Raw genomic sequence first — 23,164 nt, 5'->3', positions numbered from 1 at the left:
TGGGTAATGGGAGAAGAGCTACTTGCATTCAGTCTCAAAACAACACATTAACAAGATTTTCTGTCCTTTCAATACCATTCAGAGGGTTTTCATCAACAGAATAGCCAAAGGAGAGGATAGAGAAGTTGTTTAAAAAATTATTCAGAATCAACACTTTAAAAGAAAATGTTCCTTTTTAAAAAGTACACATTCTCTTATCTCTCACTTCTCTTCCAAAACTTCAATTTCTACATTAGTATTTTCTCCTCTGTGTATTTTCTCAAAAAGAATTTGTTCTTATTGTTTCTCTTCCATTATCTGATTCTATTAATTTCACTTCATTGTTTTCAATCCAGGGGCATTGTTTTCAAACAGTCCTCCAGTCGTCTAACCCTTCAGTTCTTGCCTTTCTATAATCACTGTCTTGAGCACAGGCCTCACCAGCACCTCAAATTCAAATTTTCCAAAACTGAACTCATAATCTTCCTCTAGCTACTACCTAAGTCTACTCTTGTCCTGATCTCTATAATTCTAACAATGCCAGACTCATCAGTTCAAAGTTGTCTTCTACTCATCTTGCCCATCGTCCACACCCAATCAGTTACAAACAAAATCCTGTTAGCATCTCTTCCATTTCTTCCCATCCTGATTGCCTTAGGTCCTCAACATCTCTTGCCTAGACTGAAGTCCCATCCCTTAGAGTCGTCCTATCTAGCCCATCCTATATGTTGATAGTTTTCTTAAATCCAAACCTAGTCATGTTACTCTCAATCAAAAACTTTTCACAATTCTCCACTGTTTAAGGAATCGATCACATATTCCTTCACCTGGTATTCAAGGTCCTCTGCATTTTAGCTCCCACCTGGCTTCTCCAGCCTTTCCTCCTGATACACTAAAACTTCCTACCATATCTAGTCTTTGTGGGATTATCATAGAGCATTGTCCTTTCCACCTCTTCCGTGTTTATGCTTAGGATACTCCCTCTGCCTTTTCTCTCCTTTTTCATGTTTGCCTATCAAAGTCCTACTTAATTTTCAGACACAGTTCAGATCTAACCACCTTCAAACAATCTTCCAAGATGAAATGGGTTCCTTTATCTACTTAGCACAGTTCTTTGACACTAGTAAGCCCTTAGAAAGGTATGTTGAATTGAACTCACAAAAGAGCATGCAAATTTTGGGGAACTCATGGACTGTAGGAGTGAGACATAATGAAAATATATTAAATAGGAAAACTGAGCAAGAGGTTAGTACCAAAGCAAGCAACCAGAACCTCCTCCTTTATATGCTTTAATATCCAGCTAAGCTGTGTGTGCGTATATCTACTTACCAGGCTGTTCAGCTATTGAAGTATATATACTTAGTTCCTGGAGTAAATGTACCAGTATGCATCTGTGGATGTATGCCTGACTATGTCTGTGTCCCTGAAAATTCCTTTTTCAAGCAGTTGTAGGTTTCTGTTTTAAAATGATGCTCAGGTTAATTGTGTTATGGAATAAAATAGATACTTTTGGAAATTGGTTCTAAGCATATGGTTTATAAGCTTTGAGAAAGTTGCTAAGGGGGACATTGTATTTAAATGCAAAGAATTAGTAGCTGGATCAGCCCACAACACACCACTGGGAACATCAGGAAAAGGCACCATTTGCTAAAGGTATTTTCCTTCCATTTGTCAGAAAATTGTCATAATATACCAATTTTGTTAGCACAAGGCACTTGACTGCCATCTGCAGGAAAATTGTTGGAAGAAAAAAATATATATATATATATTTTAAAAATATATATATATTTAAAAATATATATATATATTTAAAAATTTTAAAAAAATATATATTTAAAATATATATATATATTTAAAAAGAATATATATATATATATATTGGCTTACTTTATGAAAAGTGTCCCCTTAGACATGGCAGGCTTATATAGTATACAAACTATAAAACTTTATGTGGTGCTCTTTCCCAGCTGAAAAGACAGAAGTTGTTTATCTTATTTTAGGGAGAAGTTGCTCCTTTTAATTGGAAACAAGGCGGCTTTTAAGAGTTTCCTGTGTCTAAGTAGAGACTCCATATTCTCTTTCTTGATCAAACCATTTTCAAGATCAGTGTGCTAATCTGATCAGAGGCATTGGCAAAACAAGTTAAAGCTTTTCCTGTAATTAATAAAAATCTATTTTGGATAAAATTTGAAATGTCAAAACTTTAATTTTTAAAAAATTTTTAATTTATTTTTTAATAAACATATAATATATTTTTATCCCCAGGGGTACAGGTATGTGAATCGCCAGGTTTGCACACTTCACAGCACTCACCATAGCACTACCCTCCCCAATGTCCATAACCCCACCCCCTTCTCCCAACCCCCCTCCCCCCAGCAACCCTTGGTTTGTTTTGTGAGATTAAGAGTCACTTATGGTTTATCTCCCTCCCAATCTCATCTTGTTTCATTTATTCTTCTCCTACCCCTGTAACCCCCCCATGTTGCATCTCCACTTTTTCATATCAGGGAGATTATATGATAGTTGTCTTTCTCTGATTGGGAATGTCAAAATTTTATAAAGTAGTTTAGCCACAATTTATTGAATGGTGGACAGCATGTTAGGTCCTAAGGACCTTATCCTTACAGCCCTAATGGGATACAGAAGCTGATAATCTCAGTATATTTGGCAACTGAGAAGCAGAAGTTTGTGTAGGATGCTATGGAAGTCTACAGGAAGGGTACCTAGCTGGGATGTGATAGCAGTGAAGACTTGCTGGAAGAGACTGCTAAGCTGCGCTGAGTCAACAGCACATTATTGGCTTCACTTAAGAGACACAAAAGCTAAACCATGGAAAGATTAAGCAATTTATCCCATATTGTACAACTATGTAGAGTGGAATTATGACTAGAACCAACGTGAAGCAATTCCCAATCTGAGAAAGAGTCCAAACTATTGAACCAGTTACTGTTTGGATTTTTTTGAGAAATTTTATTGGAAATACTATTTTATTTGAGAAATCCCATACTTATGTGCCTCTCAGACACATGCATTGTGATATTAGAATAATGCAGGCACACCAAAATAACTGAAGCCTCAGCCTTCTAGGACAGTTAATTAACACCTATACCACAATCCTGGCAACCTTTAGTTTGTCATTTTGTGGTTGCTGCAGCTTGCTACAGGAAGATGTATCGCATAAAAATGAGGCATCAGCTCAACTTCCTTGGATACCAACTTTGTGAGGCCTGAGTCATTCAGATCATTCCCCAAAGTCCTTCAAGCACCAAAGGCAGCAAACAAAAGTACTGCTAGTTAAATGTGTAATTGGGGTTTATTATAACTAAAATGTATTAGTTTAAAGTCTCATTCACCACTGCATTGAGCTGGTATTGTCTTGTTTTTATTTGAGCTTAATTGTCCTGTTCTATATGTGTTTAATTTTATAGGATACTTCATATCCTTCCTGGATGCAGGCAGAGCACAAATTTTAAATGAATAATAACAATAGATTAAATTTATGTAGAATTGGCTCTTTAATGTGCTGCATATACATTTTGTAGTACAATAGGACCCCTTACAAAATCAATGTGTATGGTACATTTATGCCCATTTTATAGAACTTGGAACAATTTTGCTGGTTTACATTATCACAGAAGCTTACAGTTATACATTAGCTTTCACTACATGTTTTTAGTTATACCTACCATTTACTTGGTATAGTGTCCTTGGTCAAGAACACAATCCCCCATAATATATATATTCCTATGAGCAAAGGCAATGCACATTATGACAATCCATTTTATGAGGACTGTTGTAACACATTCCTGGGGTGTGGTGGGGGAGGAAATCTCCAGAATGGCTATGTTTCCAGGAGACTATTATGGATTTTTGGAATATTTTAGGCCAAATTTTAAACTCTGATTTGCTTCTTTTTCCTATTCAATGTGTTCCTACATGACCAGTATCCTTGCTAAGCAGCCAGTAATAAACAGGGAGTGCAAACTTGCTTTCCTCTTAGATTCAAATAAACAATTAGAAATGTACATCTTTTATAAACCCATTTTAGTAAAGAAAAGACCTAATGAAATATTTCTTGTATTTATATTAAATATTAGGCTCTCATTTAAGATTTTATTGAGAAAATATTAAAAAGTTTCTACTGTTAAAAAAGTTTTAGGGGCGCTTGGGTGGCTCAGTGGGTTAAAGCCTCTGCCTTCAGCTCAGGTCAGGATCCCAGGGTACTGGGATGGAGCCCACATTGGGCTCTCTGCTCAGCAGGGAGCCTGCTTCCCTTCCTCTCTCTCTGCCTGCCTCTCTGCCTACTTGTGATCTCTGTTTGTCAAATGAATAAATAAAAATCTTTAAAAAAAGGTTTTAAATATATTAGGTTAGATGATCCCCAAAGGCCCTTTTCAGGACATTTCATGGGTGTACAACACTGAGGACAAAAGGTTTCACTGGATTCCCATAAACTTCTTACTTTTGCTATAGAAAAAGTCTGTGATATGAAATAGAATAAAAAATATAGAGAAAGCAGACAACACTTACAAAAGAGAAAAGAAGACCAAAGCAATAGAAAAAGGACACTAGATAATATTACTCTTTTCTTCCACTTTTAGCTTTCATAGTTTAATTTGGAATTTGACATACAAAGAATTTGAAAGTTTTTAATTATATACTCCATCAACCAATCCTCTGCTTTAGCCATGTTATTTTACTAGTCAACAGCCCTCCAATGGTTGTATGTCATCAGTTGGTTGATATATACAATTTTGTTGGTTGCCTTCAAAGTTTTAATAGGACTTTGCCCGTTCACTTAATTTTCCACATTATTTCAATCTCTATTCTATCACTCTATTGGAGTGGCCATTTTTTTTTCTAACTCCATATACTATACAAAGACCTCACTCTTCTGTCTGTAGGCCTTGGCCTCACCTGCCCAATTCAGGGATAACCTCCTTTCTACCTGATAATGTCACTGTTTAATATAATTGTGATTTTCTCTGGGTTTGAGGAGAATATATTGGGAATAATATATCCCACTTACTTCAAACAACTTTATATTTTCCCCCTAAATTTCTTATATCAAAGTGAATTTGCTATTAGGCAGTCCTTCATATCTGAATCTAATCCACCTCTAAAAATTTGTTGGACAGTGAGAAAATTTTTTCCATTATTTTACATCGGAAAAGTAATAATGCATTCCCATTTCATCTTAAAAACCCCAACCAATTTCCTCAAATATCAGTAAAATACTCTAAAATACCCAGGTAGCAATCCTCCAAATATGTATCATATTGTAAAGCATTTTATATACAATTACATAATTATTGAACACTTTATGAGCTAATTAACAGATATGCTTATGTGTCATTCATAATGATGCCTTACTATACTGTATGCAAAACAAACAAACAAACAAATAGAAAACTCAACAAACAAACAAAGAAAGTAGGCTTTCAAGCTGCCTGGGAATATTTGTTTCTCCACCATTAGAAGACGAAATGGGGGAACTCTTAAAAAATTTAGTGCGCTTTGGTGAGTGCTGTGAAGTGTGTAAACCTGGCGATTCACACACCTGTACCCCTGGGGATAAAAATATATGTTCATAAAAAATAAAAAATTAAAAAAAAAATTTAGTGCGATGAGGGATGATGAAAAGGCAAATTAAGGTTTTTCCAGGCATTTCTAGAAAGACAACTCACTAGGGCAAAGCAATATACTAAGAAAGCCACGAAGTGAGCCACAAATGGGTGCTTTGATTTCACATGAAAAAAAAAAAAAAAAAGGCAAGCCCTGGAGATCTAGTCACCAAGTTGAATAAATTAAAGAAAAAGAGACCAGGACAATGCCAAAATTATCATTTTAATTTTGTTAGTCTTAACAGTCAAGCAGAGTAAGGTGAGGGTGTGAGAAAGGGACAGCAATATCCAAATTCTGAATAAGAGAAGAGTTATGTTCTACTCAAGCCTGGCAGGAGGGAAACTGTCATATTAAGCATTAATTGAGGTTAGTGAGAAGGGCACAAACTTGTTAATTTTCTGAAATCAATAATCTTGTTCTGTAGCCTCATTTACTTTCCTCTTTGCTGTTTATGCATAGCTGTTTTAGTAACGCTACATCACCTTTATCATTTATACTGCAAGGGACATGCGTGGCGATGTGAATAAACTATGAAATAGTATGTTCAAGGAACATAATAAATGCACTTATTGAGGGAACATTAGCAATCAAGGTAAGCAGGGACTACTGTTAGAGGTGGGGTTCAGAGGATCCTGCTGTAATGTTGGAGCAAGCTTCATGGAGTGAAGAGTGAAGTGAGAGTGGGGGACTCAGTTGACAGAGCCCAGGTTAATCAAAAACTTGCCTGGTTTCAAGTGTCTCCACTTAGAGCCAAGAAGATTAACAATATCGGTTTTGCTCAGCAGGTACCTTTCATTTCCTGCCTCAAACTGCAAAATCCCAGAAGAGAACAGGTAGAGACATTAGCTGCAAGAGAAGGCAAATGAACGAATATCCCGGATTCTGGAAATTCTTAGTTGAGCCCTGTAAGCAGCGTTTCTATCCTCCTCCCACTCCTGAAGACAGAGGCAAGCTCATTCCCCAAACCCACTGCCTCTTGTTTTAGAAGATTTCTGCAAAGCTCTGGGTTGGAGCATCACACTGATCTCTAAGAATCTCCCAGTATCATGTGCCTTGCCCTGTGCTAGGAGGAAAACAAGGGGGTGGGAATGGCCGTCCTTAGGGTCTGAAATCTCTTTTACAATCTCTTTAAAGAAAAGGCTTAAACAGCCTTTAAACAGCAAATGCCTGTAATGTTTTGGAAGAGGAAAATCTCCAAGTGCTACAGACGAGGACGAAGACTCTGATCTTCTCAATACCACACTACACTTGCCTTTTAAATTGCTACTTCAACCTCAGTTGGATTGTATACAGTTTGTTAACTCTCTCAATTTTCTACCACATTTGGTTAATGAAAAGTGAATGAATATTCTATCTCCTTATAATTGCTGATAATGTCCTCAAACAAAAGTATTTCCCTTCTGGGAAGGAGGAACCCTAATGAGCATGGTTGGTAACTGTGTGTTAAAGGAGACAAAACCATTAGTACATTTTTGCATATGGTTAAAAGTGACCCAACAGAGTCTTAGAAATTTAAATGTAGATTTTCCTTTTGGGAATTCAACAGTGGGAAAAGGGTAGATTTTACTCAGGTATCCTGCTTCAAGTCCAAATTGCGAGAAATTTAGTTGAACAAATGAAATGTGGATGTCTAAGAAAGTGCACATAGTAAATGTGAGATCAAACTGCCAACTGTATTTGTGACAATGTATATTCTCATTGCTTTACATTTCAAATACATCTCTGAACTGTTAGGTTTCCAGCATATGTTTATCAATCAGATCACACAGGCAAACATTTGATTAGATAGACTTTAAGCTAAAATTAACAATTGTTTCCTAAATACAATGTAGAACAACACACATGATTTAATAATTAAGTGGGGGAGGTAACGGGTAAGAGGAGTCTGAGACACAATTGTACATTCCTTTAAAGCCTTAACTGTAGATTATAAGTGTATATAAGCATCTTTTCTGAGAAAATAAATGGAAAAAGCAACAAAATATTCATTATCTCTTGATACTCAATCTTGAGTGGGGGGTGCTACATAATTTTTATTTACTTTTTGGAAGCAGTTTTGATTTCCTACTTTCGCTGAAATAAAGATACATATCCTTTATTTTATTACATTAAATTTTTATTTAAGAGGAGGTATGCTGAGAGAATTATTTAAATGAATGCATCAGCAAAACATCTAGTAAAACAAATCCTTGCCCCCTGTATATCTGTTTTGGTAATTGGGTGTCTCATTTGCCAGTTTGTTTAAAGAAAGTCTCATCTCTGTGATTTTGCCCACCATGGAATCTTTAGTGCTAAGCACAGAGGATATAAACAGGTACTCAACTTAATTTTTAAATAAGTAAATGAATTAAAAACTTTGGAAAACATTAATTGAGTCTTAGTCTCTGCTTATAAATCTGACTTGCAAATTTTATGTATTTGTGAAAATCAAACCCTTTATAACTCTAGAGAACAGACATTTAAGTGAGCACATGATTAGACAACCACCTTGAGAAACCCATTACTGAATTGGCTAAGGGTCCTTCTCTGCTAAGTAGGTGTGTGTCTAATTTGGAAGTTAATAGAGCGTCATTGCTTTAGAGTTTATCATCAACTCTTGAGTTTCTATAGTCCTAGAGGGGAACAATGAGGCAGCTAATCCTCCAAATCATTTCTGTTTGGTTTGGAAATGCAATATATCATTTTTTCCCAGAAGGTTTGTTTTCCTAATTTTGTTTTCCATGGGCAAGGTTTGCCTTACCGGAGTGCACAGCCTGACTGACTGATGGCGAAGGTAACCAGAAGTGGGCTGGAGTTGGAGCAGAGGGAAATCAGCCTGGGATTAAACATTTACTACCCTTCAGCCTCAGGTTCTGAATTTAAAGTTCATTGGCACAGTTCTAGAAAGATATTGCCTTTTCTTCGTATTACACTTCCTAGGAAGTCTTTAGTATGGGGTAGGTGTAGAGAGCACTTTTTCTTAAAAGACAGGCTTTTCTCTCCCCTCTTTTTTTTTTTTTAAATCATTAGGGGAATAAAGTTTAAAGATGTTGGTGAGATTGTGGCCAACTTGCTTTAGGTTAGGAGAATTTCTTTTCCTTTTGCCATTCTTTTCTGGCTTTGTTTTCCTGAGGATGTAAAGAGGAATAAGGTAGATTGATTTCCATGAAATTGAAGGCATCTCTTATAATGGAAGGACTTTTCTTTAAAAAAAAAAAAAAAAAGGGGGAAAAATATCCTTTGCTTTTGGTGGGGTTGTGGGAGCATAACTCCTTAAGTTTGGAGGATTTCCATTCAGAAAAAGATTAGGTTTTGTATGGCAAAACTATAAGGGCCACAGGTTTTAGTGAGGTTGGGGGCCCTCCTGGTGGGGTGGGGAGATTTCTTTTCTTTCATGATTTTTTAAAATAAATAATTAACTTGGAAGTAATAAGATTGAGAGCGTCTTTCTGTAAAAGAATTTCTTTTTCCTTTATTTCATTAAAAAAATACTTGAAGGCTGGAGGATAAATAAGGCCCCTGTGTTTGGATGAGATTGGGGGCATCTCCCCTTAAAGAAGTTTTAGGAAGAGATTTTTTTTTTAAAGATTTTATTTGTTTATTTGACAGAGAGAGATCACAAGTAGGCAGAGAGGCAGGCAGAGAGAGGAGGAAGCAGGCTCTCTGCTGAGCAGAGAGCCCGATGTGGGGCTCGGATCCCAGGACCCTAGGATCATGACCTGAGCCTAAGGCAGCGGCTTAACCCACTGAGCCACCCAGGGCCCAGGAAGAGATTTTGTGGGAGATTTTTTTCCCCCTTTTTGTGGGAGGTAGAGTGGCTTGATCATCAGGAATAATATGCATTATCATCAATAAAATATTGGGATACCTTCCCTGAGAAGAATGTCTTTCTTTTAAAAATTGCCCCTTAATTTATTTTCTTCTGCCTCTCCTTCCTTCCTTCCCTTCCTCTCTACCCTCTTCATTTCCTCACCCCCTCTCCCTCCCCTCCCAACTCCTTTCCCTCACCTCTTTGCTCTCTCCCTTCCTTTTTGTTGTTTGGTGAAAAAACATTCAGGGACTTTGGTGAGACTGGGGCATCTTCATTCCCTAAAAAGGAGGTTTCTCTTTGGAAATATTTTTTTCATTTTTTCCCCTTCTTTCTCCCTAATCTTAAATGTATATTCTTGTTTTGAGTAAAAAGGAACTCTGTTGAGGCTGGGGACATCTTGGTTTTGTTTCTGTTTCTCTCTTTTTCTATTTAAGCTTCCAATTTTTAAATTTCCTATATTAGGAATCAAGCTTTGGAGTTTGAATAAATTCAGATCATCTCCCACTAGAAGGATTTCCTTTTATTTTTTCTCCTTTACAGAATCTGCATTTGGTTTTGCTGTATCTTGACAGAAAATTTCATGTGTCTGTGAGGCTGGAGCTCTTTTCTTTAAGAGGATTTTGTTTTCATTTCATTGATATTATCTCATCCACCAGTATACATGCCTTCCCATTATTGATTTTCTTTTAAATCTTAAAAAAATGCATTTTGAAAATAAGGTTCATGTGCTTTGGTAAGGATGGGGCATCTCCCCTTGGCAGTGGAGGGATTTATTTCTTTTGTTTGTCTTTTTCTCCTTTTCTGGGAATTAAAATTCAGGATGTTTGGTAAGATCAGGGATGCTGTCCTTTTAATATTTCTTTCTTTTTGGTAAAATCATTTTCTGGGATGGAAGGATTAGTAAGTTTCATGGGCTTTGATGATTTTGAAAGTATCTGCCCATACAAAGATGTCTTTTTCTTTGTTTTTCCCAAAGAGAAAAAACTGGGTGTGTGTGTGTGAATAAAGGTTATTTTCCTTGGTGAGGTTGATGGCCGTGCCCTTAAGAGGATCTCTCTGTCTTTTGGTTCTTTTTTAAAAATTTATTTTTTCCTTATGTATTCATTTATTCCTTTGTTTATTTGAGGGAAAACAGTGGGTTCATTATCTTGCAGTTAGAGGAGTGATCTCTTTCTTTTACTTATTTTTTAAAAATTTGGATATAATTTACGTATCACAAAAGTCAGTGTTTTCAAGTGTACAAATTCAGTGTTTTTAGCATATTCACAGGGTTGTGCAACCATTACCACTAATTTCAGAACATTTTTGTTATCTTCCAAAGCAACAATGTACCCTTTAGCCATCACCCACACTTCCCCTTTTCCTTTCCCCAAGCCCCAGGGTACCACTAATCTACTTTCAGTCTCTAAGGATTTGCCTATTTTGGACATTTCATGTAATTAGAAGAAATAACCTTAGGGAGATTTGGTGAGATTCCCCTTTGGGAGATTTCTTTTTGCCACCATATTTTTTGTAAGAGATTGGGCATGAGCAGTGGGTGCAAATAAAGTTTATAAATTTTGTGAATTTTTTATGATTAGAAATACTGTTTACCTTGAGGTGACTTTTCTCTTTTCCTCTTTAATTTTTCTCTTGGGGACATAAGTTTTATGGGTTTTGATGAGGGTGAAGAACATCTCCCTTTAAAATTTCTTTTTTTCTTAAAATAATTTTAAGGGGAGGGATAAGTTTCATTATCCGGGGTCACTGTTCCTTTCTTCTCTTTTTTTTTTTAAACTTGTAAATTTGTTTTTCTATTTTGAGAATAAGGTTTATTTGCTTTGGTGAGGGTGGAGCATCTCCCTTTAGGAATGGATGATTTCATTTTTAACCCTTAAAATTATTTTTTTTCCACTGAGGGAATTACAGTCAGCAGTCTTTGGAAAGGTTGGGCATCCTATCCATGGCAGAATTTCTATTTATTTTCTTTCCAAAAAAAAATGTCTTCTTTGGGAGTAATAGGTTTCAGTGTCTTGTGCCTCTGCCTCTTATCCTTCCTTCTCAGACTCCAGTTCTAGGATGGCCCCCAGCAGGAGCATCAGACTGGGAACAGCAATGGCTGCTTTAAAAAAAATCCAGGCGAGGGAATATCAGCTTAAAGATTGTTCTTAGAAGACTCAATCTCACAAAACAAACTGAAGGTTGCTGGGGGGTGGGGAGGGGAGGGATAGAGTGGCTGGGTTAGGGACATTGAGGAGGATATGTGCTATGGTGAGTGCTGTGAAATTGTAAGACTGATGATTCACAGACCAGTACCCTTGAAGCTAATAATACATTATATGTTAATTTAAAAAGATTGTGCTTAGACAAATGAGGATCCTGTGTATCACAGAAAGCCCTATGTTGGATATTTTTTTAAAATCCACACTAGATAAATTAATAGTTATATCCTATTAGGCATCAAGTTTTAGTTTTGACTTATCCTACCCTGCTGCCTTTGTCAGGGGAATAAGAGTTAATAATGCAGAGGAAAGCATTCTGCAAACTGTAGAGCCTCATACTAGCAGAAAGGATTATATAATCCTTATTATAATATCCCTGAATGGTTTCCTGGTCTCTATGGATTTTCCCCCTTTCCTTGGAAGCACTTTGGACAATGGTTTTTGGGATGTGGTTGTGCAGAAGCCCCAGTCAGAGATTTTAATAAACACCTAAGAATTATATTCTCAGAAAAGAAAGACAACTGACCAAATATCTCATTATCTTTTCTAGAACACACTGCCGCAAATGTTCAGGAGCTCTCAATATATACCAAACAAGTCAGATGGTTTCATCAAAACCTGGCAAAGAGTGGGGGAGAGAACCTAAGAGGAAAGAAATTAATTTCATCCTGACCTTCAACAGGTTAAACATTCAATTCCACAATCCCAAAGTTGTTTATAGTCACTGCAGATATTTCGTTCACTTAGGAAAAAAATATATTACCCCTGAAACCAACAACATCATCATTAGTTTACTGCTGCTGGGGACTGCAGGGGATAAGGATACTTTCCAAACCATTTTTTTAATTGTTGGTAATTTGCTTCTTAATTATGGTTCTAACACCCATTTTGAAAAGGGAAAGATTGACTGCATTTCCTTAAAGACTATATATTCCAGGCTATTTAAGTAAGCATTTACTTCTCACTCTGAAATCATTGAGAATGCATTTTTATTCATTCACAGTAGCAGTCTCTTGTCCTTGTCGTTGCTGGAAATGGAATTGCTGGGTTTAAAGCTTCAGCAAATGTTTACTGAGCAAAAACAGGGAGGGCTGAATTGTATTGGACACTGAAAGAGAGAGACAGTATCTACCTTTGAGAAGCTCAGAAATAAGTAAAACGATAAAGTATTCAGGCAAGAATTACCAGATAACATATAAACAAATGCTTGCTACCTTGCAAGAAAGTGTGTAAAAAGTGCAAAAAATGCCAGAAAATTGCTTTGTTATGGTTTGGGATGTAATGGTAAATGGCAGTGAATCTCTTATCACACACACCCCCATCCCAGAAATAAAGGCCACAATAGTGTATTTCTTTTCAGATTTTTCATCAATCACCTGTATAGTGTGATCATAATTTCGTAGTCAGACCCAACTGATAAAAACATGAACTATCTTTCTTCAACTATAGGTGAGGCAAGGTAAACAAATACAGTATACTTCATGTAAGCCCCACACCCCCCAAGCAAGTCATAGCATAGTTAAAGAACCAATTCACACATCCTCACTTACACTTGCTGCGACCAGGTGGGAGACTATGGCTCATTTCCTGGAAATCAAAACATTTTAGAAAGGAAGGGAATAGACAGGTTTGGTTCACAAGATTGTGTTATCCTGGTATCTATTTGGAAAGACAATACGAGCCCCCTTTTCTCAGTCTCCATCTTCATGACTGGCATCGATTTGCAACCAACACTTTCTGAAACCTGAATAGAGCGCAGACTACATATTGGAAGATGTTGAATTTTTTTTTTTTTTTTAACCACAATACCAATCAGCAAAAATTATCTGGGAGAAACCTGCAGTCACATTCAAACACTTCGTTTTATTCATTTCATCCTTTGATGAAATGAGTAGTTTCAGTCTAGTTTCATGCTACTGGAACTGACTGTGCCTTGCCATGTAGGATTTCATTGTATGATAAAAGCTGTATTTTGTTACAATCCCTGAGACTGTGAGAGAGTGTGTGTGTGTGTGTGTGTGTGTGTGTGTGTTTCCCCAGGCTTGCCTCAAGGAGGCAGTGTCTGAGAACAAGGCTTTTCCTGCTAAGATGGCAACCTATTTGCCTTGAATGTTAAGATGCAAGTCAGCTGGCTGTGTGTGCTGCTTGCCTGAGGGGGATGCGGCAGAGAACGGTCCTATCACTGAAGATCAGATGTTCCCATGGGCACCACAGAGCAACTGCATAGCAACACCTAGGGTGTTGAAGACAGGTTTGGCACCTAGCAATCTGAGCATTTACCCAGATCCTTTGCATCCTTTGAAAACATCTAGAGCCACTGATGGGTTCATTTTCTTGGCCCTTTTAGTGGATGGTCAGTGTTCTTAACTCCATTTTAGAAGACAAATGGCTGAACAAATGACTAACTCTACCAAGGGCAAAGTCAAACCTTGGGGGGTCCTGGTCCCCTGCCAAGGCTGACAAATGCCCAGCTGGTCAGCCTGTCTGAGAGGGCACTCTGTAGAGGAAACTAATCTGATTCCCCTTACTTTGATCTTCCTTAGCTGTCTGGCAACAGGCATTTTCCTGTCAAGCTTGTGGGACATGCTTTCCCACTGTCACAGGGTTCATCCCTGGAGTTCCTGGCCTCTAGTCAGTCTTCCAGGGGTCAAAGAGTCCATATATTTGCCGGATATCCTAGTAATTAGGTCCTCAGGTGTCAGTTTCTGAGCCATGTTCCCAAAATCTCACTTAAGAAGGCCATAGCTCAGGTAGTCCCTGCTGGTCTCCCTCCCACCTGCTTCTTTGCAAACTCTTCCAAAAAGACCAGAGCACATCCCAGGTTAGGGTGATCTCCAGTGTCTAGCTGCAGGGTCCTTTCCTTTCCTGAGATCATTGCAGGGAAAGGCTGCTGCAGGAAGGGGGAGATCCAACCCCTGGTGAGAACTCAGTTGTTGGATTGAAAACAGCCACCACAACCTGTCTTAGTCTCCTACGGTCCTATTTTATTTATTCTTTAAACCTCTACACTTTTTTTCCCCTGTGAAACTTTTCGCTTTAGGCTTCCTTTTGTTCAGTCATTTATCATTGCAGTTATTTTGCAAATTCAAGCCTCCCTACTCATATCTCAGGAAGCAACCAGCGCTTCCATTTCTATTTCGCGATGTCAAGTTCTCTCCCCTTCCCCTACATTCTACAAGTGTGCAGTACGCAGCAGAAGGATTCCAGAGCCCTGTCCCTATGTCCCGCTAGGCAGCAGGATGGACAGGTATTGGTGTGGTGTGCTGTTTGTTTGTTTCTGTGTTTTGTTTCGTTGTTTTTTTTTTCCCCCTGCGGGGGAAGCTAAATCAAGGTGTATCTATGCATTATCACTGTATTCACAGTCACATGGAACGAAGTTTATAGGGGGAAAGGAAGAGTAGGGGGAGTACAGAGAAAGCAAGAAGGGCAAACAGACTCCTGCTGAAGAGCCAACGGGGTTTCAGGGGGTCCAAGGCAAATACAGAAAACTTCCTTCCTCCTCCCTCCCACCCCCCGCCCCCGGGCGGGTGCTCGAGGATCCTCCACTTGTCTTCTCCAGGCAAACCTCAACGTTTAGGAAGGCACCTCTGAAGACTGGAAGAGATGAGGATTTCCATTCGCACGCTCTCAAATACCAACTCCTATTTTGGTGTCTCTAAACCGGGACTCCTGTACCATTCCGACTGGTCCCGGTGCGGGATGCCAGTCTCCGGCTCTTAACGCGGTCCATCATCATATCACAGTGTTTGCACCTACCTGCCGGGAAATCCTGCAGACAGATGGAATGGTGGCTTCGACACACGCATGCTCTCCCCCTCCTCCCCCAACGAACCCTGCCCTTCCCCTGCAGTGCGCGTGGGCGCCGCCCATCCCCTCATCCCCACCCGGAGTACCCGCTCCCAGCAGCAGATCAGCAGACAGAGGCGCCAGGAACCTCCTCGGAGCGCCGCCAGTTGCGTCCCCGCTAGTGACCCCCTCCCCAGTGTCAGGGAGGGGGCTAAGCTGACCGCTGCGGCTCCGCAGCTTGGGCCTCTGCGGCAGAGACCGTGGCTAAGAGGTGTGTCCCACGCCCCCAACCCCACCACTAAGTACCATCCCCGTGTACCCAGGGCCAGCCCCAAATACTTCTCTAGGTCTCTTGCGCTCCCCGGGGACGTCTTCCTCCTCTTTTTCAAGACATAGGCGCTCACTGCACTGCCACTTCTCTCCATGGGGGAAACTGCTCCGACTCCCATCGCGTGCAGTCACCCTGTTTCTAGCCCCAACAGCCCACTCGGCGCTTCCACATGTTGCTTCCCGCCTCCCAACCATTTCCCACTCCCCCGGGCTTCTCCATCCCTGCATCTCTCCGCGCATCTTTGCTAGTCAGTGGCAGCCAAATGGGATGCTCTGGGTACCCAGAGTCCCAGGAGCTCAATAGCCATCCGTCCTCGTTTTGCTTCTTTCATCCCGCACGCCTCAGGGGGTCTTTTTCCTACCTTTATACTGGAGAACAGCACTGGTGTTCGGGGCGATGATGAGGTCTTTAGACCCCTCTCTGGAGCGACCACCGGACACTGCAATAGACGTGGTGCTGGGCTCGGCTCCGTACGGGACTTTGGAGCCGGCTCAGGGCAGGACTCTATGGCTGGTTCTGGGGCTGGTTCTAGGACCGGCTTGGGGGCCGGTTCTGCGGCTGGCACTGGGGTCGGCTCAGAGGCCGGTTCTGTGGCTGGTTCTGTGGCTGGTTCCGAAGCCGGTTCGGGGGCAGGCTCCCTGGCTGGTTCTGAGGTCGGTTCTTTGTCGAGTTCTGTGGCTGGTTCTGGAGCCAGCCCTGGGGCCGGTTCTGATTTGGGTTCTGAGACCGTTTCTGTGTCGAATTCTGTGGCTGGTTCTCGGGTCGCCTTCGGACAGGGTTCTGGAGCAGGTTCTGGACCGAGCTGTGGTGCCGGTTCTGGCGAAGGCGCATGGAGCAGCGCAGGAGCCCGCGGTGGTGACGGCGGCGGCCGCGGTGGCGGCCACGGCGGCGGTGGCTCTGGAGACTCCGCGGGCTGCTCTCCATCCTGAGGCGGGGCAGTGCCCTGGGCCGCGGCAGCTCCGCGGTCCATGGCCGCACACCGCCTCAGGTCTGGGCAGCTTGCGCCCCTGAGCTTGGAGGGCTAAAGTACCCTCGGGCGCCCCGCCCACTCCTGTTCGACTACCCCTTGCAGGGTGCCAAACTTTCCCCCGCCCCGCTCCATGGCTGGCTCGGTTCTGAGGTCTAACCCAGGGGCGCTCGGCGTCTCCCAGTGCTGGAACACGCCCCTCGGTGAGCGCACACCTCTTCGTAAGCAGCCACGGGCTCGATGGGCGGGAAGCAGAGGGGCTTGCGAACGCGGACTGGACAGAGGGCTTGATGACCTCCTAGCGACGTGCGGGAGGAGGGGGGGGGGAGACAAAAAAGGGGAGGGGGGAGTGGAACGGCGGGGTCGGGGGGGATGCCTGTTGGAGCCCAGCCGTTTAACCCTTTGGTGACGTGAATGCAAAAAATTAAAAAAAAAAAAAAACACAAAAAAACCAGAGGAGCACTTGAGGGTCTTTGCAACCCCCCAACCACTCAGCTGTGAGCCGCGGCTCCTAACAGCTTGCATCCAGTGTCTGCTCTCTCACCTCAGCAGCAGGTGAGCCTAGCCTCGGACGAACCTCCTGCCCCCATCTCCAAGCCTCTGTGAGCAAGTAATCCTCTTTTCTAACCCGGGGAAAGAAATTAAGCGGTACGGGGTTGGGGTATATGCGGTTCGCGCGCGCCCGCGCCCGCGCGCGCGTGTGTTGAGTCCTTAAGATTGAAGTACAATTTGCCCCCAGCCTCAGTTTTTGCATTTTTGAGCTTCGCCAGATCTGAGGGGTTTGCCGTTGGATACAGGGCTTGGGATGCTTCGGGAAAGGTGTGTAATGAGAAAGGGCTGGAGCCCTGGCTTTCCGCAGCCTGCAGATGTAGCCCCTAGAACAAGGCAAGAGTTCTCCGGGAAGCCGCGGCTAGGCTGCGCGCTCCGGAGAGACCGCTGTCCTGGTCTCCGTGAGGATTCGGGAGTCTGCCTCGCTCGCTCTGGCCATGGGAGACTGCCTACTGCTTTTAGCTGGACTTCCCAGGCATCAGCAGGACTTTTTACAGAACTTGTTAATGTGTGTGTGTGTGTGTGTGTGTGTGTGTGTGTGTGTACCTTGTGTTGGGGAAAATTCACTGCACCACCCACACCTTTTTCACCTCCTGATAGCTCAATAGCACCCTGACGTTAGGGATGGAAGATTCTCTTGAGAGGAGTACAGCCGGTCCCTGCCGCAGCACCCTTCCCACCTCATTGAGAGACTTTAAATCTCTCGACTGTTAGTCACCTACACATACATACAGACCATCATCTCAGTCAGACCTAGACTTCAGACACCCATATACTGCAAAATTGCAATTAAAAATTGAGAAGACCACCCGTTAAGCCACTGCTGTGTGGGGGATGGGGGTAGTACCTATAAACCTAATTTGAAATATGACAAGTGAATTTATCTCTGATACACATAATACTGCAGTTGTAGATGGCAGCCCTCCTTCTGCAGCCCCTCCTCTCACCCTCTCCTCCCAGACCATATCCTCCACTAGTCCCTCTTCTTTTGACAAATGACACTGACCTACCCAGAATTTTCTAAAACCTGCCGCATTTTTGTGTTCCCTACACCACGTCCCAGCAGTAAATAATACAGCAGAAGACAGTCTCACCTAGCCCCCCACCTCCAAAGACCAGAATCTTTGATGAGATCTGCATTTCCAAGATCCTCATTGCTGCATCACAGCCTAAGCCCACCCTTCTGGAGAAGGGCTACACTCTTTGGCAGTTACTAAGCTAGCGTCAGGACCATTTTTAATGTCCGGGGCTAGGAAAACCCAGGGGAGGTGAGCCCTGTCTATCAAGTCTCTCATTGATGGCAGGCTGCTTTCCAGTAAATCCACACAAAGAGTTCATCTTTTTTACCCTCCTTGGTCTTTTTCTCCTCTTTTACATCCCACATGTAAGCAGCCAAGCTGCTTTTTACCCTTTGTTCAGGACTGAAACATGCAGATGTCAGATCTGACTAGCCAGTATGCTTATACTTGGAGCTCACTTCTCAGGCTTTCAGACTTTGGTGAAATCTCTGTCCTTAGCAGGGGCTAATATCTTACATTTAAATCTTATTTTCACCAAACCCTGGCATATAATTAGAAGGGTTCAAGGTGGAGGAGTTACTGCTCAGGACGGCCTCTTAGGTTAGAGAGCAATAGGGTGGGGTTTGGCATAGATCGGGTGTCATCAAGCAGGACACCACCAGGGGACAAGTTGGAGCTATTGCTTCATGTATGTTCATTGATACTCTTGTCTATAATACTATACTTAATCACAAGGAGTCCAAAATTAATGATGTAAACTCTTGCTGCAAGGTCAGTTTGAGGGTGAATGCTAAAATAGTTGTTTGCGCATGATTTTTGCTCCATTAGGGTGGGTTATATACTGCCTGGATTTAATTATGATTAATTTAATTTTTAAGGCATTTCTCAGTACATCACAAGCTGCCTTATTGCTTTATGTTATAGTAAGGTTTAGCTTTGCCTTTTAGTCTCTCCTCAGCCCGACATTGAATACAATTCTTTACATGGGACCACCATGGGTGTGTGTGGGGGGGTGAGGTTAGAATTCATTGGTGCCTATTGTAGGGAGACACCGTTGCTATATCTTATCTATACCTTCCTGTCCCCATAGTCTGCTAGTCTCTTAACAGAGAAAGCTTTACTGAGATGCTTGTGTGTTTTCCTCAAAACATAATCTGGGCTGGAATTATAGTAGGGATTCAGAAGATGTCTGTTAAGTGGATGATTCATTGCAGGTTACCAGTTAGGGTGTCCTTTTTTCCCCTGCATTGCTTTTTAGCAGTATTTGATATTTCGAATGATTGATGATCTCTTAAAAGGCTCTTTTCTAATTGAACAATACTGATATAAAGGCCAAGAGCTGCATAAGAATAAGAACGATGACCATTTCCACAGAGGTTTGAATGGAGTTGGTTCTGGATGTCCCAGGGCAGACATGGTCCCTAACGTGGGACTTTAAGGCATATTATATAAGTTACCTAATTGGGCTAGAGGAAGGATAGACCAGAAGAATGGGTTCAAATTTTTGAACACATAATGTGCTACTTCATTCCATGCCTCACATTTATCCTGATACCACCCAAAATAAAGCTCTTCCAAGCCTGCACATAGGTCCTTTGATTTCAGGAATGCTAGGAATTCTGGAGAGGTAAAGGAGAGAAAACTTGAGAAATGTGGCAAAATTAAAGCTTTTATTTCTCCTTTTTTTTTTTCATTTTTCTTTTCATTATTGAACAAGAGAGTGACCCTGTAGAGCTAGAGTGCAAGCTCTTTTTTCCTTGACCAACAGCTTCAATTTCCCTCCCCTTCCCCCTTTAGAGCAATTTGGGAAAGAAATAGGTACCTCTCTTGAGGCTCAGCAGCTGCCAACCTCCCCCATTCCTGCCACCTCGGCAATATGCGAAGCCAAAATAGCAACCTTTATAATATTCTACCAAATAAAATAGAGACGGGATGAAGAACAGCATTTACAGAGAAGGCAGAGGATTCTGACAATTAATTTAGATGGGATTAGCATGCAAACCTGTTATCCTTTGCTTGCTCTAGTCTCCTATGATTTAATTGATACAGGAATGGGAGTTAAAAAGTTAATACCTTGCATTCATATAATGCCTTTTGAATTTTAAAGCACTTTCACATATATTATCTCACTTCAGCCTCACAAAAAACGTGTGAGGCAAAGCAAGTCTGAACTTCCATCCCACACTCCCACCCCCTAACCTTTTACAGACGAGAAAACACAAGTCCAGTGAGATTAAGTGATATGTCTTAGGTCACAAAGATAATTAATGTTGGAACGGACATTTAGAATTTGTGTCACTCAACTTCCAGCTGAGAGAGACCAGAGCTAGTGCTGAGTTGGGGGTTGCAAAACAGGGGCTGTGTAAATCCTCTCTGTTGCAAAGTGGGAAGTCTGCCTTAACGCCCTTCTATTTCTCAAGCCTGTAAGAGGAGCAGTGATTTCTTACATTTTTACTTCGAGGTTTCTCAGCTCTCATTCTCCCTCTCTCTCTGGATGGTAGTTAATGATCTGTAACCAAGTTCACTATAGGAGGTCCCTGTTTAAAGGAACTTTTTGAATATGTATGTGATATAATAATCCACCCTGGGTGTACTCATTTTGTTAGTTTTGTTTTTTATATTTTCTTGAAGGGAAGCACTCCACAGTGAAGATGTATTTCCTGCCCCTCTGAGGTATATATAGCCTTTTTAGGTGCCATGGGGAAGGAGAAGAGGGGGCAGAAATATTCCCTCAAGAATTACTAGCACTTGGTGGTTGAAATAAACCAAATAGAGGTGAAAAACAATCCAAACACAGATGTTAGTTTATGATGATGACACCACATTGAACTTGTGTGTGGGGGATGGGATTATGGGGACAAAGTGTAACAGTGTAGAAAGGAAATTGCAAAGAGAGTCAGGAAATCTGGTTTGAGATTAAGTTGCTACCACTAAACTCAAAGACCTTATACAAATCACTTAATATTTTTGGGCCTTAAGTTTTCTCATTTGAAAAATGTGGGGGGGTGGGTAAAGTTGAACTTGATCAGTGAGTTTTAAAGTCTGTTTTAGCACAAAATATCAGTGACGCAGTGAGAGAATCAGGAAAAGCTTCTTAGAAGGGGGTATATCTTGAAGTGGGTCTTAAAGAATGCAGTTAATGTGGATCTGCAAAGAGGAAGTGAAAGACGTTACAGGCAAGGAAAGGAGCAAGAATTGCAAACAGTAGTGAGAATATGCCAGGTTGAGGTAAACAGATCTGTTTGAGGTAAACAAATCATACCAAGGATTGATGAGAAGTAAGGTAAGAGCAGAGTAAGTGGTAAGAAGAAGGGGAAATGTAAAAGGCTTTGAATGCCAGACTGAAGGATTTGAAGATGTGATTTTAATGGTAATTGGGAACCAATGAAGATTGAGTATGGGGATAACATAGTAGATCCAACCAGTGAGAAAATTATCCTTAATGGTAAATGGTATACTTGGTTCTAGAATCATCTACAAATCTACATTGTCTCCCTTGAGCTAGTATCTAGCTAATCCAGGGTCATTTGTGAAATCATGATTCTTTCTTGATTTTTTGCTGCAACCTTTAGTTTTGAATTTGCATTGCCAAGACTGCTGGCCCAACCTGCTTAACCACCTGCCTATACATTTGGATTCAGTCCATAATGGGTCATTTGGCTTCCATGGACTCAACATGTTAATGGAATTCCTAATTTGAAATTCTAACTGATGTTGAATGAACAGTGGAATGGAGGAGATGAGAGAAAGTTCAGGTTGTAGACTTGAAAGCAGATTAAGAGATCGAGGACAATTTAGTCAGGGGGATAAGAAAATGGATCTTTGCAGAATCTTTGACTTACTATGGCTTAGATATGTGGGAAAGTTTTTGAGAAGCAGCCATCCAGTTCTGAACTGCCAAGGATCTAAACTGAACTCAGATTAATAAGAGAAAACAGTTTGCTATAAGGCCACAGAGAAAGAAGTGATAGAATATGGTATGACGGGACACAGGTGTGTGGGAGAGGGTAGGGTGCCGTAGGGGAGCATATAGAGCTGATAGGATTTCTGAGGTGATGGTGTTTAGAAAGACTGAAAAAACTTCTGTCTTAGCACCCTCATGGTGTGATGTCAATAATGGAAGCAAGGAGACAACTGTAATACTCATTCTCAATATTTAAATGTGTGTGTGTGTGTGTATGTGTCCTTTTTCAGAAGCACAAAATGATTATTTTAGTAAGAATTGTCCCCGCACAAAATTACTTTACCACTTCTCCAGTCTCCACAAACACTTCTTTCTGGCACTAACCCCAGGTAGGGTAGGGAGCAGGGAAATGATGCATGAGGGAGAAACAGGTAGGGAAAGGAAATTAAAAAAAAAAAAAAAAAGGTTGACAGGGAGAACCGCTATGATGAAAAGAGTTGAGGTGGAAGGTAACTTTCCTTTCCCCCAAAGAAGCACCTACTGTGTTCTCAGATATGCCCTTTTTCTTCCCCTGTTTCTCCTTTACTGAGATTTAGCTCTAAATCTACAATTCATTGGCTCTGTGATAAGAGGGAATTTAAAGGAAGAGTCTTTACACAATTCAAGTGACTTGCAAGGACAGGTGTCATATAGGTCACTTGTATGGAGACTAAAGCATTTCCAGGACCTCCTTGTTATCATTTACCTTTTAGTTTTAAGTCCCTATCCTCTAGCTGTAATCTTTGGGGTCACGGCAATTTCTGATAGGTCTTATTGCCTTTAACCACGCTTCATATGCCAGAATGAGGCTGACTTCCCTATCCTTTTTCTCTCTCAGCATCACAGGTCTCTGCAATAAAAAATAAAAGCCCTTTCCCAACAGGGCTTCAGAGCCTTAACATGACCCTAGGAGCAAAATTGCAGCTGTCTGACCATTGTTTCTACCCAAGATTTCTTGGGATTCTTTCATTCAT

General features: G+C 41.2%; 1 protein-coding gene across 1 annotated transcript in view; it reads right to left on the bottom strand.

The window, feature by feature from the left end:
• DGKK (diacylglycerol kinase kappa) overlaps window positions 1–16,682 on the bottom strand; it is a gene marked incomplete at its 5' end in the record, with an annotated part of 190,945 nt that extends 174,263 nt beyond the window's left edge. The window contains one exon of the mRNA XM_082716525.1: window positions 16,074–16,682. Within this exon, the coding sequence (XP_082572651.1) occupies window positions 16,074–16,682 (609 nt within the window). The remainder of the gene's footprint in view (window positions 1–16,073) is intronic.
• Window positions 16,683–23,164: the final 6,482 nt, after the last annotated feature.

This window comes from Mustela nivalis, assembly GCF_964662115.1.
Source record: "Mustela nivalis genome assembly, chromosome: X".
In the NCBI taxonomy this organism is placed as follows: domain Eukaryota; kingdom Metazoa; phylum Chordata; class Mammalia; order Carnivora; family Mustelidae; genus Mustela; species Mustela nivalis.
The sequence above is the reverse complement of the archived record's forward strand: the minus strand, read 5'-3'. Positions and strand labels throughout refer to the sequence as shown.